The 18719-nt window shown below is 44.8% G+C and overlaps 1 protein-coding gene across 6 annotated transcripts in view; it reads left to right on the top strand.

Moving 5' to 3' along the window:
- The window catches only part of LOC144592686 (receptor-type tyrosine-protein phosphatase mu), a 606124-nt gene that overhangs the window by 507749 nt on the left and 79656 nt on the right, over positions 1 to 18719 (top strand). For all 6 annotated transcript variants that reach the window (XM_078397499.1, XM_078397500.1, XM_078397496.1 and 3 more), the window contains 2 exons: positions 13038 to 13125; positions 16521 to 16597. In XM_078397499.1, coding sequence (XP_078253625.1) covers positions 13038 to 13125; positions 16521 to 16597 — 165 coding nt within the window. The remainder of the gene's footprint in view (positions 1 to 13037; positions 13126 to 16520; positions 16598 to 18719) is intronic.

Here is an 18719-nt window from a genome sequence, read left to right as displayed (position 1 = left end):
TATTTCTTTTCTCCATAGATGCTGCCTGACCCGCTGAGTTACTCCAGCACTATGTGTCTATCTTTGGTGTAAACCAGCATTTACTGTTCCTTCCGCCACATAAAAGGCTGGTGTACGAGATAAGAGTTTATGGTATTTTCAGGATGTGTGTTAACATGGATTGAAGACTGGTTATCACAGAAGATCGAGAGTTAAATAAATGTATTTTTTTCAGGCTGAAAAGATGTAACTAGCGGAATGCCTCAGGCATAAGTTTTTAATAATTTACTATTTATATTAATGGTCCGGAGGAGGAGACAAAATGTAAGATAATCTAGTTTGCCGATGATACAGAAATAGGTGGACGGGCAAGTTGTGATGAGGATATCGACATCACAACAGGATATAGATAGGTTGAGGGAGTGGGTGAAAACTTGGCAAAGGGAACTAAATGTGGGGAAGTGTGAAGTCATGTACTTTGTTAAGAGGAATCAAAAGGCAGACTATTATCTTAAGTAAGAGAGACTTAAATGAGTGAAGTACAGAGTAGTTGTGCATGAATCGCACAAGTTAGCAGATAGGTGCAGCATGTTATTAAGAAATGGCATATTGACCTTTATTGGGAGGTATTGGCATTTAGGAATAGAGAGGTCTGTTGCAACTGTATGGGGTAGAGGGTTTTGAGGCCCCACTTAGAATACAGTGCACTGTTTTGGTTCCCTTATTTAGGAAATTATATAGTACCATTGGATGCATTCCAAAACAAACAGGCTAATTCCTGCTTCTAGCTTAATAAAAACAACTCAATGGTTCAATGGTGCATTATTGTCACATGTACCTAGGTCGTGAATCTTTTACATACTGTTCATACATAAGCACCTGGGTGCAGCGGTAGAGTTGCTGCCTTACAGTGCCAGAGACCTGGGTTTGATCCTGACTACGGTCTGTAACAAGTTTGTACGTTCTCCCTGCAACCACGTGGGCTTTCTCCAGGTGCTCTGGTTTCCTCCCATATTCCAAAGACGTGCAAGTTTGTCGGTTAATTGCCTTCTGTAAATTGTAAATTGTCCCTGGTGTTTAGGGTAGCGCTAGTGTATGGGGTGATCGATGGTCGACGTGGGCCGGAGGGGCTGTTTCCACGCTGTGCATCTCTAACGTCTAAAGTCCAATGTAAAGGCACAATCTGTAAAGGCACAGAGTGTAAGATTAGTAGATTACACTTAGGCTGTACACAAGAGTCGCCACGTTTCTGGGTCTGTCTTGTATCCTTCAAGTTCAAGACATTACGATACGATACGATGGAACTTTATTCATCCCAGGAGGGAAATTGGTCTAAACCCTGCTTTGGAGTCTTAACCTGGCGATAAAGGCCCGTTGTCCTGGCGACGACCCTGGTTTGTAGTTGCAAGGTCGGCCCGGCAGGCGATGTTGTGAATGGCTTCCTCCATCGCTCTGTGCAAGGCCGGCCTGGCCAGGTAATGTTGTGGATGGCTTCCTCCACCGCTCTATGCCACTGCCGGTCACGTCCGGTTCACATACCCGGCCTTTTGGAGCTATGGTTACACATTTTTTAATGCCGCCTGTTATGGTAGATATGGGAGAATTAATGAGGCTTAACGTTGCAAAAGTTAGGGAGTAATAGAGAAAGACAACACAGAAACAAGCACTTTGGCCCAGCGAGTCTGTGCCGACCATCCTTAATTAATTCCATATTCCCATCAAGTACGCCAGACTCTACCACTCACCTGCACACTAGGGACAATTTACAGTGGCCAATTAACCCTCCAACCTTGCACATTTTTGTAATGTGGAAGGAAACCTGAGCATCCGAATGAAACCCATATGATCGCAGACAGAATGCGCAAACTTCGCTCAGACAACGCCCGAGGTCAGGATTGAACCCAGGTCTCCGGGGCTGTGAGGCAGCAGCTCTACCAGTTGCACCTCTGTGCTGCCTCAACATTGCTGGGCAATCTTTGTTTGTTACAGTCTTGACAGAAGCAAGAACATAGTGTGAAGAAGGGTCTCGACCTGAAACATCACCTATTCATTTTCTCCAGAGATGCTGTCTGACCTGCTGAGTTACTCCAGCTTTTTATGTCTATCTATAGAGTCATAGAGTGATACAGTGTGGAAACAGGCCCTTCAGCCCAACTCGCCCACACCGGCCAACAATGTCCCAGCTACACTAGTCCCACCTGCCCGCACTTGGTCCATATCCCTCCAAACCTGTCCTATCCATGTACCTGTCCAACTGTTTCTTAAACGATGGGATAGTCCCAGCCTCAACTACCTCCTCCGGCAGCTCGTTCCATACACCCACCACCCTCTGTGTGGAAAGGTTAACCCTCGGATTCCTATTAAATTTTTTCCCCTTCACCTTGAACTTAAGGCGAAGGTGTTGGTTAGATAGACACGAGGAGGGGCGAGGGGGAGGGTAAAAAAGATGATTGGGGGAGGGGAATGTTTGTATAAGCTACTTAAAATTAGAGACACCAACATGCAGCTTGTGTGGTCAGTTACCCAAGGGAATATATGAGGTGTTGGTTGGAACTGCAGACAGATGGCACGTTGGAACATATATTACCCTGATTTAATGGTGATTTAAAGGACTTGAATCAAACTAATTCCTTGAAAATGCTACTAAAATCATTAATTATGCCTCCTTGATGCCCAGATGCAATGAACTAAAACTACTGAGCATGCCATTCAAAGCACTTCAGTGGTGGTGCTGACTCGTCCATTAAATCCTGTCAAAGTGCCCATTAATGCTATAAATAGCACTGAGTCCAGGGTCCCTGCTGTAGAATAGGAAACTTTGATGGCTGATGGGAAGAATCAGATGTGGGAAGTCTTTGTCATGGCAGGAAAGTCACCATTCACAAATAAGGGAAGAAAGGAGTTGAACATCAGCACGTGACAAAGCCATTCACGGGTTACTGAATGGGCTCCTCTCACTCCCTCTCCTCCAACAATCCGCCCTCACACTGCCCTCACTCAATATTCCATTCACGAGCCCGTGGGTTCATTAGGGAGGTCCAGTTGATCCATCTGAATGTCTAACAAAATGCGAGCATTATGTTTTGTGGAATCCGTAGTTAGTTCCATTGATAAGTACTGACGTTGAGTGCAATCATTATTCCTTTCTTTTTATTATTTTGCCATGATAAACAGACAGAGTAACTTTGAAATGATGATTCAAACCTGCCATGGGCACAGAAGCAGAGTAGAGTCCAAATTATTATTTATCATGGCCTGAACAATATTTTATATCTCCCTTAAATTGTTTAATTTGATTAGATTAATTTGGCATCATGTTCGACATAGACAAAAGGAGCTGAAGGGCCTGTTTAAGTGCTATTATACTTAAAAATGAAATATTACTTTGAATATGCCTTATAGTGGTCTCGTCTTGCATTGAAGCCCCTCATTTGAAGTTATACCCTTTCCTTGTCGGCAATATTCCCTACTGGGTGAAGATCGCAGCAGAGTTCCTCAACTCACGGCACTGTAGCGAGGAGGAGAGGGGAGAGAGTTTGTGAGAGGGGAAAGGGCGGAGAGATCATGAGAGGAGCAGAGAGAGCGTGAGGGGGGGGGAGAGTTTGTGTAGGGAGTGATGGAGGGAGAAGGGGAGAGAGCTCATGAGAAAGGGAGGGAGGGAGGGAGGGAGGGAGGGAGGGAGGGAGGGAGGGAGGGAGGGAGGGAGGGAGGGAGGGAGGGAGGGAGGGAGAGTTTGTGAGAAGGCGTGAGGGGGGAGTGATTTTGTGATGGGGCAATGGAGGGAGAGGGGGAGAGAGTTCACGAGGAGTGAAGGGGAGAGAGTTCATGAGGGGGAACGATGGAGAGAGAGAGGGGAGAGAGTTCATGAGGGGGAAGAGAGGGAGGGAGGGGGAGAGAATTTGTGAGGGGTAACGATGGAGGGGAAGGGGGAGAGAGTTCACGAGAGGGGGAGGTAGGAAGAGGGCGGGAGTTTGAGTGGTTGGGCAAGGGAGGGAGGTGGAGAGAGTTCGTAAGAAGGGAATGGAGGGAGGGGAGAGTTCATGGGAGGCAGAGCAAGGGAGAGAAGGAGTGGGAGAGACTTTGTGAGGGGCAGCAAGGGAAGGAGGGGGATAGAGTTCATGAGGGGGCACGAACCTGATAACCTGTTCTCAGGATATACCACAAAGCCAGAGACCTTCTGAATTAAATATTGAAAGTGTAAGAGAGAGAACAGGAAATTCTCTCAGTAGCTAGCCAATATTTAGCCCTCAACTAATGAAATGGATTATCCGTTTGATTTGTTGTGTAGGACATTGCTGTATTCAAGGAATAATTCATCAAAAGCAAAGCAATGTTGGCAACTTTTAATTACTTTTATTAAAATTACCAAATCATTCCTGAAGCATCTTCTTGTATAGATATGTCCTCTGAAAATATTTAACATAACTCATAGAGTAATCGGGCATGGAAACAAGCCATTCGGCCCACCAACTCCCTGTTGGCCATCAAGTACGCATTGACACTAATCCCACACTAATCATATTTTATTCCCCCCAACATTTTCAAATGCCCCAATTCACCACAGATTCGACCATTCCAAACAAACATGAGAGGCAATTTAATCTACCAATATGCTTGTCTTGGGAATGTGGGAGGTAAATGGGACTTCCAGTAGGAATCCATGCGTTCGCAGGGATAACGTGCAAACTCCACACAGACATCACAGAGGTTGTGATTGACTCCATGTTTTGCTGGAGCTGTGAGGCAGCAGATCTACGAGCTTTGTCACTCACTGTGCTGCACTCTTCCCTCACCCTAAGTTCCAGTTCATTGAGCCTGATTGTGAGATATATACCTTGAAACTTTTGCTCTAAAATCCTTGTCCCTTTCCACTGATCTCCACTTGCTCCCATCTTGATGCTTTTCAACAATTTTGAATAATGGACATTTGGCACTTCACTTACTTGAGTTAACAGCACAACAGGGCAGCACAGAGGCTCAGCGGTAGAGTTGCTGCCTTGCAGAGCCAGAGACCCAGTTTCGATCCTGAGGATGGGTGCTGATTATTTGGAGTTTGTTCGTTCTCTCTGTGACCACGTGGGTTTTCTCCTGGTATTCCGGTTTCCTCCCACACTCCAAAGATGTACAGGTTAATTGGCTTTGGTAAAAATTGTAAATTGTCCCTAGTGTGTGTAGGATAGTGCATGTGTACGGGATGATCACTGGTTGGCGCGGACTCGGTGGGCCAAAGAGCCTGTTTGCAAGCTGTATCTCAAAAGTCTAAAGTCTAAAACTACCAGAAGAAATTCTGATAAATATTCAAGAATGGCCATTTGTAAATCCACAAACTGATATATGTTATAGAATCATAGAGTCATGCAGCACAGAATCAAACCCATCGGACACCATGTCCATGCCAATCATCATCTACCTCACATATTGATCGCGGAATTAGGCCATTCGGCCCTTTACTCTACCATGTTATCATGGCCACGAATAGGAAAGAAAACTGCAGATGCTGGTTTAAATCGAAGGTAGACACAAAATGTTTTGGAGTAACTCAGCGGGTCAGGCAGCATCTCTGGAGAGAAGGAATGGGTGAGGTTTCGGGTCGAGACTCTTCTTCAGACTGATTAAATCATGGCCCATCTATCTATCTTTCCCTCTCAACCCCATTCTCCTGCCTTCTCTCCATAACTCCTGACACCCAAACTAATCAAGACTCTATCAATCTCTGCCTTAAAAATATCCATTGACTTGGCCTTCACATCCCTCTTTGGCAATGAATTTCACAGATTCGCCACCCTCTGACTGAAGAAATTCCTCCTCATCTTCCTAAAGGTACGTCCTTTTACACCCTGGCATTTGGTCCCAGATCCTGCCACCAGTGGAAACATCCTCTCCACATCCACTCTATCCAGTTATTTCACTATTGGGTAAGTTTCAATGAGGTCCCCCCCTCATCCTTCAAAACTCCAATAAGGACAGGCCCAGTGCCGTCAAATGCTCATCATACGATAACCCAATCATTCCTGGGATAATTTTCGTCAACCTTCTCTGGACCCTCTCCACGCCAGCACATCCTTCCTCAGAAATAGGGCTCTAAACTCCTCACAATACACCAAATTCAGTCTGACCAGTGCCTTACATGTCATTCTGCAGCGTAGGTTTACCCTCCTCACTATCAACATCATCGATTTTCACGGCATCTGCGAACTTACTAATCATATCTCCCAAATTCACAACTAAATTGGTGTTACATACCAAAGAGCAAAGATCCAACACTTTTCACAGATTTCCAGTCACAAAAACAACTCTCTGCTGTCACATATCACTATTACTAAGCCAATTTTTGATGTAATTTGCCACCTTGCCTTGGATCCCATGTGTTCTGACATTCTGGAGCAATCCTTGTGGGGCCTTGACTGGACTTTACAGAACTCCATATAAACCACAACAACTGCACTGTCCCCTTCAATATAGTTATTTATCTCTTTTAAAAAAATCTAATAAATGATTCATTCAGAATATCCTACCAACAAATCTAAGCTGATCAATTCCTGCCTTTCCAAGTATAGATTAATTCTGCCCTTCAGAACTTTTCCCAATAATTTCCTTACTACTGACAGACAAATTGGTCTACAATTGTCTTGTTTATTTCTTCTTGAAAAACATACCATATTGCTGTCTTGCAATCATGAGAGGAATTCCTCGTGAGAGGAATAGAGAGGGTAATTGTGTATTTTACCCAGAGTAGGGGAATCAAGAACCAGAGGACATACAGTGCCCTCTTTAATGTTTGGGATAAAGACCCTTCATTTATTTATTTGCCTCTGTACTCCACAATTTGAGATTTGTAATAGAAAAAATCACATGTTGTTAAAGTGCACATTGTTAGATTTTAATAAAGGCCATAGCGTAAATCATAGCGTTTCCACTTCACATATTGTTTCTTCAAAACACTGCAATCAATGAGTGCAAAGTGATTTCCCTTACATTCGGCCAGGTTGAGTGACCCTCTATTCTGTCTGTAATAAGAGGATAGACACAAAATACTGGAGTAACTCAGCACATCAGGCAGCATCCCCGGAGAAAAGGAGTAGATGTCGTTTCAGTTCAACACCCTTCTTCAGAACTTCTGTCTGTAATGTTTAGTTTAGCTTAGAGATGCAGTGTGGAAACAGGCCCTTCGGCCCACCGGGTCCAAGCCGATTGATTGTGACCGCTTCACATGTACACTAGTTCTATCCTATACACTAGGGACAATTTGCAGAAGCCAATTAACCTGCAAACCTGCGTGTCCTTGGAATGTGGGAGGAAACCAGAGCACCCAGAGAAACCCCATGCGGTCACAAGGAGATTGTACAAAACTCCGCACAGACAGCGCCCGAGGTCAGGATCGAACCCGGGTCTCTGGCTCTGTAAGGCAGCAACTCTACCGCTGCACCACTGTGCCACCCAAAATAATAGCTTTCCATAGTAGCATAATAGCTTCTATCGTTTTACCTGTCACAGTATTAAACTGCGTAGGAAGGAACTGCAGATGCTGGTTTAAGCCAAAGATAGACACATAATGATGGAGCAACACAGTGGAACTTCTCTGGATAGGACTGGGTGATGTTTTAGGTCGAGACCCTTCTTCAGATTTAAACAAGCTGACCACCAGCTTTCAGCCTTCCTCCCTTTTGCAAAACAATTTTAGATTTGTTATTTTTCAATCTAATGAAATCTTCTCCAAATCTAGGGAATTATGTCAACTTAAAACCATCACATAGCTATCTCACCAGCCCGTTCTTTGAAAAATCCGAGATTAGGATCTGAGGACAAACTATTTCCGCGGTATCACTTCCTGAATTGGTGTAAATTTCGTGCACTCCCTTTCCCTCCCAATTTCTGATTTATATTTTCCCTCATGAAAACTCTCGGAAATTACCTGCATATCTCATTTTACATTATTAACTACCCAAACCCACTTTCCATTGGAACACCCAGATTGTTACCACTTTTAAATAGAAAACATCAAAAGAAATGCTTCTTGTCTCAAACATCCTCCCTGCATCCATTCAGTGGAAGAGTGTTGGTTTTGATGGGATCACCTTGTATTCAGGCTGAGTCCATTCACTCTCTTCCTATACGTCAAATACACAGACTCTTGTTAGACTCCCTCTATAAACCCTCTTCTTTCCCCTTTTCTCTCATTATCTGACATCCTTTTGGCTCCTTGTCTCATTTTTGTCCCCTTTAGTCTATTGGTCAAAGGGTCATAAGGGATAGGAGTAGAATTAGGCCATTCGGCCCATCAAGTCTACTCCACTATTCAATCGTGGCTCATCTATCTCTCCCTCCTAACCCCATTCTCCTGCCTTCTCCCCACAATCTCTGATACCTTTTGTCACCATTTTGTCTCCTTCATATCTCTAGCCTTTGTCCACCCATCTGTCAATCAAGATTCCCCTACACCTGCATCTGAAGAAAGGTCTTGACCCGAAACTTCACCCATTCCTTCTCTCCACAGATGCTGCCCATCCCGCTGAGTTACTCCAGCATTTTGCGTCTATCTTCCGTTTAAACCAGCATCTGCAGTTCTTTCCTACACCACATCACTTGTCCTGCCCCCTCCACTTTTCCAGCTTTATTTCCCCTAATTCAATCAGTCTGAAGAAGGGTCCCAACCCAAAATGTTGCCAATCCATGCCTTTTAGTTTTAGTGATACAGTGTGGAAACAGGCCCTTCGGCCCACTGAGTCCGTGCCCACCTACAATCACTCATACACTATTTCTATCCGACACACAAGGGACAATTTACAGAAGCCAATTAACCTACAAATCGGCATTTCGTCTTTTCAGCCCGAGAAAACCCATGTGGTCACAGGGAGAACATCCAGAGAGTTGTGAATCTGTGGAATTCTTTGCCATGGAAGGCAGTGGAGGCCAATTCATTGGATGTATTCAATGGAGAGTTAGATATAGCTCTTAGGGCAAACTGAATCAAGCAATATGGGGAGAAAGCAGGAATGGGGCACTGATTTTGGATGATCGGCCATGATCATATTGAATGGCGGTGCTGGCTCGAAGGGCTGAATGGCCTACTCCTGCACCTATTTTCTATGTTTCTATGTTTCTATACAAACTCCGTGCAGACAGCACCGTAGTCAGGATCAAACCCGGGTCTCTAGCGTAGTAATCCAGCACTGTGCTCCCCTTCCAGAGATGCTGCCCCACCGACCTGTTGAGATACTCCTGTACTCTGTGTTCTATTCAATATTCCAGCATCTGCAGTTCCTCATGTCTACTCAGTAGCAACTAAATCCTTTGCTTCAGTAGAGGGGGTGTTGTAAATTTTTTAAGAAAAAAGTAAAACCGAATTGTTCTTTCGAAGTTGGATGAGACAACATGCCTTTTCGAGCTTCTTCAACTTGACATAAAGTCTATTACAGTTTTTCTTGTATATGAGAAGCTCCACTGTTATGAGTCTGAGTGACAAACCTCATTATAAACCATTTGTTTTAAACCTGGGAACACAGTAGGCAAGGAGCCTGGGAATTCATTTCAGGTCTTATAAAAGATCCACAAAAGATGGTACATGTTCAGAAAGAGTTACTAATGCCTTTAGAAACAAATGTTTGTACTTGCGCTGCTATTTCAGATAGGAAAGTATATTCCCAAGTTTCACTGAATGGAAACACTGAATTATTTCTGAAACATGCAAGAATTTGTAGAAACTCCAACATGGCTTTTGACAGCAAATTATGGATAGAAGATAAAAGCTGAAACTGACATAATCGGTTTGGATTTGTTTAGATTTACTTCAGTATAATTAGAAATAATTATCACTATTGGCTGCATGGACTCTGTAGGGGTGAAATTAATATTCAGTTTCAGTGCAGCACAGTTTTGCCTGAGGGCTTTTTTTTCCTTCATGCAGTTTATTGAAAGGCCTTCATTTGGAGTTTTGTTCTGAATAAAGTAAAGCCTTGATCATGTTCAGCAAGAGGCAAGTTGCAGTTATGGGCCAAAGCAAAAGGCACAAATGGATTCCATTTTCAATTCCTTTTCTTCCTGTAACTGTGCAAAGAGCTTTTTGCACTGCACCATATCTCGAGATCCAGTTTCCTGTTAATTCACTTGCACTTTATTCTGTCTTTTGCACTTTATTCTGTCTTAAAACTGTTACAATTTGTTTCGTTGGGTTGTTGTTTAAATCAATTAAATTATTGCATCGTATGGGAGGCGCATTCCCAATCTCGTTGTACCCCTGTACAATGACAATAAAGATATATTGTATTGTATTGTATTGTAATTCCATCAGTACTGCCTGAGCAGAAATGTCCCAGCTAGTTCAAACACAAAAGGACACAAAGTTCTGGAGTAACTCAACAAGTCAGGTAGCATCACTGAAGAACATGGATATGTGACATTTCGGGTCGGGACTCGAGTCTGAAAAAGGCGCTGAGCTGAAACATCCATCTGAGACCCTCTTCTCATTTTAGAGATACATTATGGAGACAGGCCCTGCACTGAGCCCTCTCTGACCATCGATCACCATTTCACACTTGTTCTATATTATTCACTCTTTACACACTACACGCAATTTACAGAAGCCCCAATTAACCTACAAACCCGCACATCTTTGAGATGTGGAAGGAAACTGGACCATCTGGAGAAAACCCATGCGGTCACAGGGAGGATGAGCAAACTCCACACAGTCAGCACCTGATCTCAGAATCAAACCCAGGTCTCTGGCGCTGTGAGGTAGCAGCTCTGCTCCCCCTCACCTTTCAACCTTTCACAACACCCCCCCACTTACTCCCCCACCCCCTTCCCCTGAACCTGGCTGACCTTGCAATGCTTTGTTATACTTTTTTGCGAATGTTTTCACTATTTAAAGAAGCATAACTTTTCACAGGCAGAGTATGATGGTAAAGGTTTTGTAAGCTATCCAAGAGGAACAGCACCTCAATTATGCTTGGGTAGCTTACAACCCAACAGTATGAACATTGAATTTTCCAATTTTAGATAATTTCTATGAACACTTCCCTTCCCCCTTTCCTTTCTCTGCCCCCCCCCAACCCACCCAACCCCTGACTTCCAACCCCCCCCCACCCCTCTCCTTTCTTCCCCTTCCCCCCCACTCCCTTCCCCTGACCCAGGCTGACTTTACACCAGTTTCTACCCCCACCTCACTAAAAGTCTGTTAAATAGCTTCACAGTTCATAACTATGTATCCCTCTTGGGCTCCCACCTGCTACTATGTCTAGCCTTTGTCCAACAATCTGCCTCTCTGGGAACCCCTTCGTCTAATGTCATCTGTTGCCGCCCATGATTTGCCCTGCCTCTTTCCACTGTCGTTTTTTTCCCCTGCTTCCCCCATTACAATCAGTCTGAAGAAGGGTCCCGACTTTAATCAGAGGGTGTTGAACCTGTGGAATTCATTGCCATAGAAGGCTGTGGAGGCCAAGTCAATGGATATTTTAAGGCAGAGATTGACAGATTCCTAATTAGTATGGGTTTCAGGGACTATGGGGGGAGAAAGCAGGAGAATGGGGTTGAGAGGGAAAGATAGATCAGGCATGATTGAATGGCAGAGTAGACTTGGCTAAATAGCCTAATCCCGTTCCTATTACTTATGTACTTATGAAACATCACCTATTCATTTTTGGCAGAGATGCTGCCTGTCCTGCTGAGTTACTCCTGCATTTTGTGTCAATCTTTGGTATAAACCAGCATCTGCAGTTCCTTTTTATTACAAAGATACTGACTACCCATTGTACAGCACAGCTTATGTTTGCCAGTTCTAGAAAGAACCAGAAAATAGACACAAAATGCTGGAGGAAGTCAGAGGGACAGGCAGCATCTCTGAAGAGTAGGAATGGGTGACGTTTCGGGTTGAAACCCTTTTTCAGACTGATGTCAGGGGAGAGGGAGATACATAGATAAGGAAGTGTGAAACCAGGACAAATGGGATGGAAGGTATCACAAAATGTTGGAGTAACTCAGCGGGTCAGGCAGCATCTCAGGAGAGAAGGAATGGGTGACGTTTCGGGTCAAGACCCTTCTTCAGACAAATGGGATGGAGATCAAGGAAAAGGCAGAATAGATCATTGTTAGCTGGGAGAAGGTAATAAATGTAACCTTCCAGTTTATGCACAGGTCGGGGCAGTTGTCAAACGTAGCTCCCAATATTTCCACCATTTTCCACCAATAGAGACTTCCAGCTTTGATAACGTTTCTCTTTTATCCTAATTAACATTGTGGTGCAGAGCCTGCCCCTGCCATTTCATTTTGTGTTGTGAATCAAACAAAAAAAACGAACTGGCAACAAAAGATTTGGAAAAAAAAGCACGCTTTGCACAGAAATACCATGCATTCTCAGAGGAGAAATAAAACTATTTCATGCTTGAAGAGTCTGTTAGATCATGAAAAGTTCCCTCAGGACCAAACACATTGCCATAGATCCGAGAGCTGGACTCTGATGATGCATTGTATAGATTGAATTTAAGATGATGTTTGTGTTGGCTTTCATGATTGTAAAGCAAACACTACACTGTCGGACTAAACTACAGTACGATTTTAAAGCGGCAGTCCAAATTCATTGAGCTGGGATTACTGACTAAACAGACTTCACACTGTGTTGCACAACAGTAGAGTCGCTGCCTTACAGCGCCAGAGATCTGGGTTCGAACCTGACTACGGGTTGTCAAGTGTGTGGCCACTTGGGTTTTCTCTGGGTGCTCTGGTTCCCTCGCACGCTCCAAAGACGTATAGGTTTGTAGGTTAATTGGCTTCAGTAAAAATTGGAAATTGTCCCCCGTGTGCAGGATAGTGTTAGTGTACGGGGATCGCTGGTTGACAAGGACTCGGTGGACTGAGGGTCCTGCTTCCACACTGTACCTCTAAATTAAACTAAACTAAACTAAAATCACAATCAAGTCGTCCACAGTGTACTGATACAGGATAAAGGGAATAACGTCTAGTGCTAGATAAAGTCTTGTAAAATCCGATTAAATATAGCCTTAAAATCACGTTCTTTTTGAACACTGTCACGAATTATAACATTAAATTTCTTTTCTCTGTTCCAGAGCTTTTACGAAGGACAATCTGCCTCGTGGGATTCAGCCAAGAAAGATGAAAACAGGATGAAGAACAGATATGGGAATATCATTGCTTGTGAGTACTGCTACGCTCGGAAAGTGATCCCAAATCTTGCTAGACTACAATGTATCATAAAAGCAGCAATACGGCTGTGGCAGTGCTGACTGATCTTAGTTTGAGACAGTCCGCTGAGCCTACAAAGTTTTTAAGCCTTTTGATTATTCATCTCTTGTCTGCTGATGCTAACTATAGATGCCTGAGGCCATTTGTGGCCCAGTATCTGTAATCTTCAGTAAATGTCTTGCTACATTTGCCTCTGGCCACACGCTTGTATTTTACCCAGCTGTGAGATGCTAACTCATCACCGTCTCAAAACGCTTCTTCTTTGCAGCAAAAAAAGGGAGGCAGGGTCGAGTTATCGTAAGCCTAAGTTGTCATGCCTTCCAAGCAGCGAGGGAAAAGGTCAAGTAAAAGAGAAAGCTGTTGGTTCTGTTGAATACTAGAACCCTGCCAACCTGTCCTCACTCTCAAATACTACCTCTCCATAAGACCATAAGACAGAGGAGCAGAATTAGGCCATTCAGCCCATTGAGTCTACTTTTAGTTTAGTTTAAGAAAATAACTGCAGATGCTGGTACAAATCAAAGGTATTTATTCACAAAATGCTGGAGTAACTCAGCAGGTCAGGCAGCATCTCGGGAGAGAAGGAATGGGTGACGTTTCGGGTCGAGACCCTTCTTCAGACTGATGTCAGGGGGGCGGGACAAAGGAAGGATATAGGTGGAGACAGGAAGATAGAGGGAGAACTGGGAAGGAGGAGGGGAAGAGAGGGACAGAGGAACTATCTAAAGTTGGAGAAGTCAATGTTCATACCACTGGGCTGCAAGCTGCCATATGAGGTGCTGTTCCTCTAATTTCCGGTGGGCCTCACTATGGCACTGGAGGAGGCCCATGACAGAAAGGTCAGACTGGAAATGGGAGGGGGAGTTGAAGTGCTCTGCCACCGGGAGATCAGTTTGGTCAATGCGGACCGAGTGAGTTTAGTTTAGAGACGCAGCACCGAAACATGCCCTTCGGTCCACCAAGTCCGTGCTGACCATCGATCCCCGTACACTAGAACTATCCTACACTGGGGACAATTTACAATTTTACCGAACCCAATTAACCTCCAAATCTGTACGACTTTGGAGGGTGGGAGGAAATCAGAGCACCCGGGGAAAACCCACGCGGTCACGGGGAGAATGTGCAAACTGCGTACAGACAGCATCCGTAGTCAGGATTGAATCCGGGTCTCTGGCACTGTAAAGCAGCAACTCTACCGCTGCACCACCGTGCAACATCCTGCCATTCAATCATGGCTGATCTATTTTTCCCTGTCAGCCCCAATGCCCTGCCTTCTCCCCGCAACCTTTGATGCTCTTCCTTATCCATATCCACGATGTATTCAGCACCCTATGGTGACCAACATTCATGGAAAACCTCCAGAGTCCGGACACCGCAAGTTCCCACTCCAGAGGCACGTGGGCATGGACTTAAGCCCGGAAGAGGTGCAGGCAGTCGACTTAAGCAGAACCCTCGACTGCCCGCTGCCTGGGCCCTTGGATGGTCATCTTGGTCAGGCTGAGGAGCAACCAGACAGGGAACTCGCTCGGTCAGCATTGACCAAACTGATCTCCCAGTGGCCGAGCACTTCAACTCCCCCTCCCATTCCCACCCCTGACTGACCCTCCTCCCTCAGTACCGGGTGACCACAGATCAGGAGCTTGGGGCTGAAATCAGCTTTTCCCAGTGATGGTGAGCTCCACACCCTCACCAGGGAACATTGGATCAGCCATGATTGAAAGGCAGGGAGCGGCATGCATGGTGGTGCAGCGGTAGAGTTGCTGCCTTACAGCGCCAGACTAAATGATGCATGGTGCTCTTGTGAGGTTGGATTCTTATCCCATCACACTTCATCAAGGTTTCATAGTCAGCCGCATGGCCACTGTCATTCTCCTCGAGCAAACTGAATAAACTTCTACATAAAAGATAACCACTGCCTGGAAAACCGAATGATGCTATTGAAATAGAAAAGACTTAGCACAGAATTTGTTCTTGTTTGGGGCAGTTCTAGGCTCATCTCCATGGTGGTGACCTTTACCTCAATTTCTCCCTCGGAAAATGAGCAAAATGATAATCAATATCTACCCGGCTGTATATCACGAAAGTTCATATCCTCAGACCTCTTTCAACTATATTATAAAATTATTCTAGAGTTTTTCCCCCTTCGTACGTGCAATATTTTACACTTGCCCCAATATTTTTACATTCTCATCACCAATGTTCTTTGCACTTCCTTGCTTAATAGCTAACATCATAATACCTCATATCAAGGATATCGCATACATTTGTTTAAAATTGAATTAAGGTAGGACAACTCTCTTAATTGCATCACCATTATTTCTTCTGATATGAAGAGCCTGTAGAATTTTGAAGGCCATCGCTGTGATAAAACAGGATCATGTACGTCATTGAATGATTTGTGCGTTGGACTTGTAAATTAGTTATTGAAGCCCCATTCCACTTCTCCATATCATGTACAGAAGACCCCAGATTTATATTGGTTCTCGTTCCCCATCAGCAATGTTGTCTATATGCAAATTGAATTTAGAGTTTTGTAGCAACATTCAGTCACATTCAGCGTTGCGTAGAAACAGTGATGTTTAGTTTAGTTTAGAGGTACAATGTGGAAATGGGCCCTTCAGCCCACCGAGTTAGCGCAGGCCAGCGATCACCCATTCACACTAGTTCTATTCTACACACTAGGGACAATTTACAGATGCCAATTAACCTACAAAGCTGCATGTCTTTGCAGTGTTGGAGGAAACTGGAGCACCCAGAGTATATGCAGGCCTGTTTTCATGCTGTATGAATGAACTAAAAATGAAACTAGATGTGGTCTTCATGAAGTGCTGGAGTAACTCAGCAGGTCGGGCAGCATCTCGGGAGAGAAGGAATGGGTGACAATTCGGATCGAGACCCTTCTTCAGACTGAAGTCTGAAGAAGGGTCTCGACCCGAAACGTCACCCATTCCTTCTCTCCCGAGATGCTGCCCGACCTGCTGAGTTACTCCAGCACTTTGTGAATAAAAATGAAACTAATTGTTATCTCAATTCTCCTTATGTCTATCCCACTGTTTCTTTTACTTTGTACCAAATGTGGCCACTCCTGACGTTATGCTTGTTAAGTCATAGAGTCATACAGCGTGGAAACAGGCCCTTTGGCCCAACTAGCCAACACTGAACAATATGCCTCATCCACACTAGTCCCATCTGCTTGTGTTTGACCCATATCCCTCTGAACCTGGTCTATCCATGTACCTGTCCAAATGTTTCTTGCGATAGTAACTGCCTCAACTACCTTCTCCTGCAGCTCGCTCCGTAAGGTCTGTGATATTTATTGACTAATCGCTGGCTGTTTGGTTCTTCAGATGATCATTCCCGGGTCCTACTGCAAGCTTTGGAGGGTGATTCAAATTCTGATTACATTAATGCAAACTTTGTGGAGGTAAGTGACTGAAAACTGGAACGTACCTTTAAGAATTTCTTTTAGCTGATTTAAAGCCAGTGATGGTTCTGATTTATGGGTGAATGAAGATTCTTTTAAATGTAAGAAAATAACTGCAGATCGCTGGTACAAATCGAAGGTATTTATTCACAAAATGCTGGAGTAACTCAGCAGGTCAGGCAGCATCTCAGGAGAGAAGGAATAGGTGACGTTTCGGGTTGAGACCCTTCTTCAGACCACGGTCTGAAGAAGGGTCTCAACCCGAAACGTCACCTATTCCTTCTTTCCTGAGATGCTGCCTGACCTGCTGAGTTACTCCAGCATTTTGTGAATAAATAGATTCTTTTAAATGTGTGTTCCCAGAGTTTGAGACCAAATAATTTGAGATGGTTGAGACACAGAACAGAGGCAGGTTAAAGCTCCTTTTACTCTTGTTTACAATGTGACTGGGCAGCTTGCAATGCTCTTCCCTGCTTTTGCTCTTCCCGTACCTGTCATGCTGTGACTTCTCATGGAAATGCTGCTGGTGTAACACTAATAGACAATAGCCAATAGGTGCAGGAGGAGGCCATTCGGCCCTTCGAGCCAGCACCGCCATTCAATGTGATCATGGCTGATCATTCTCAATCAGTACCCCGTTCCTCCTTTATCCCCATACCCCCTGACTCCGCTATCCTTAAGAGCTCTATCTAGCTCTCTCTTGAATGTATTCAGAGAATTGGCCTCCACTGCCCTCTGAGGCAGAGAATTCCACAGATTCACAACTCTCTGACTGAAAAGGTTTTTCCTCATCTATGTTCTAAATGGCCTACCCCTTATTCTTAAACTGTGGCCCCTGGTTCTGGACTCCCCCAAAATTGGGAACATGTTTCCTGCCTCTAATGTGTCCAACCCCTTAATAATCTTATACGTTTCGATAAGATCCCCTCTCATAATTAAGGACACAAAGTGCTGGAGTAACTCAGCGGGTCAGGCAGCATCTCTGGAGAAAAAGAATGAGTGCCATTTCAGTTGGGAACCCTTCTTCAGACCCGACACGTCACCCATCCTTTTTCTCCAGAGATGCTGCCTGTCCCGCTGAGTTACTCCAGCACTTTGTGTCTATCTTCGGTAAAAACCAGCATCAGCAGTTCCTTTCTACACTGATTTAGGACTGTTCTATTCACTGACCTGGGTCTATCAGAAACAGGCTATCTGTGTGGTCATTGTCCAGCAGACACTCTTTGGGTTGAATTATTGAACCATAAGAGGTTCTTTCAAGTGAGACGAGGTCCCACGAGGAAATGAGTATCTGTGATTGCCTTGTGTCAGAATGCAAGTGATTTTGTAATCATTCTGGTTCACAGTTTCTCAGGGAATTGAGAAACTTTCTAAAGAGACCAGAGATGTGGAAGTAGTTTGTTGTCCATTATTGGAACATTTTATTTAACAGCTAATTTATCTTCTACCCACCTTAGAGTGCTTGAAGACAACACTGAAAGATATGGATTTTATTCCTGTTTCTCAGTGAGATTAGTTTTTACTTTAGTTTAGTTTAAAAATACAGCACGGAATGAACCTTTCGCCCCACCAAGACGGCGCCAACCAGCGATCCCCGCACACTAACACTATCCAACACACGAGGAACAATTTACAATTTTACCAAGCCAATTAGTCTACCAACCTGCCTGACTTTGTGTGGGAGAAAACTGGAGCACTCGGAGAAAACCCAAGCGTGTCACGGGGAGAACATACAAACTCCATACAGACAGCTCTCCTGCATTGGTGCAGCATTCCCTCCTCCCCTTCACCCCTCCCCCATCCCCTTCACCCCTCCCTCCCCTCCCCCTCCTCCCCTCTCCCCCCCCCACCCACTTCCCCCATGCCATTCTCCCCTTCACCCCTTCCCCCATCCCTCCCGCCGACCCCCTCACCCATCCCCTCGGCGGGCGACGGCCATCTTGTGGATCCTCTGCCACCGCCTTTGCGGCACGCTGCACCATGGGAGGAAGGTCAGGCGCGGGGCACGCCGGGACGGGCGTCGGTCCTCCCACTGGTCCTCCCGGGGGGGGGGGGGCGCATTTATTAAGGTTTATTCAGTAAACTGTTTTTAAAAAGTAAAAAAAGTGGGTTTATTCACACC

Source organism: Rhinoraja longicauda, chromosome 4, assembly GCF_053455715.1.
Source record: "Rhinoraja longicauda isolate Sanriku21f chromosome 4, sRhiLon1.1, whole genome shotgun sequence".
Lineage (NCBI taxonomy): Eukaryota > Metazoa > Chordata > Chondrichthyes > Rajiformes > Arhynchobatidae > Rhinoraja > Rhinoraja longicauda.
This window is presented reverse-complemented; position numbering and strand designations above follow the sequence as displayed.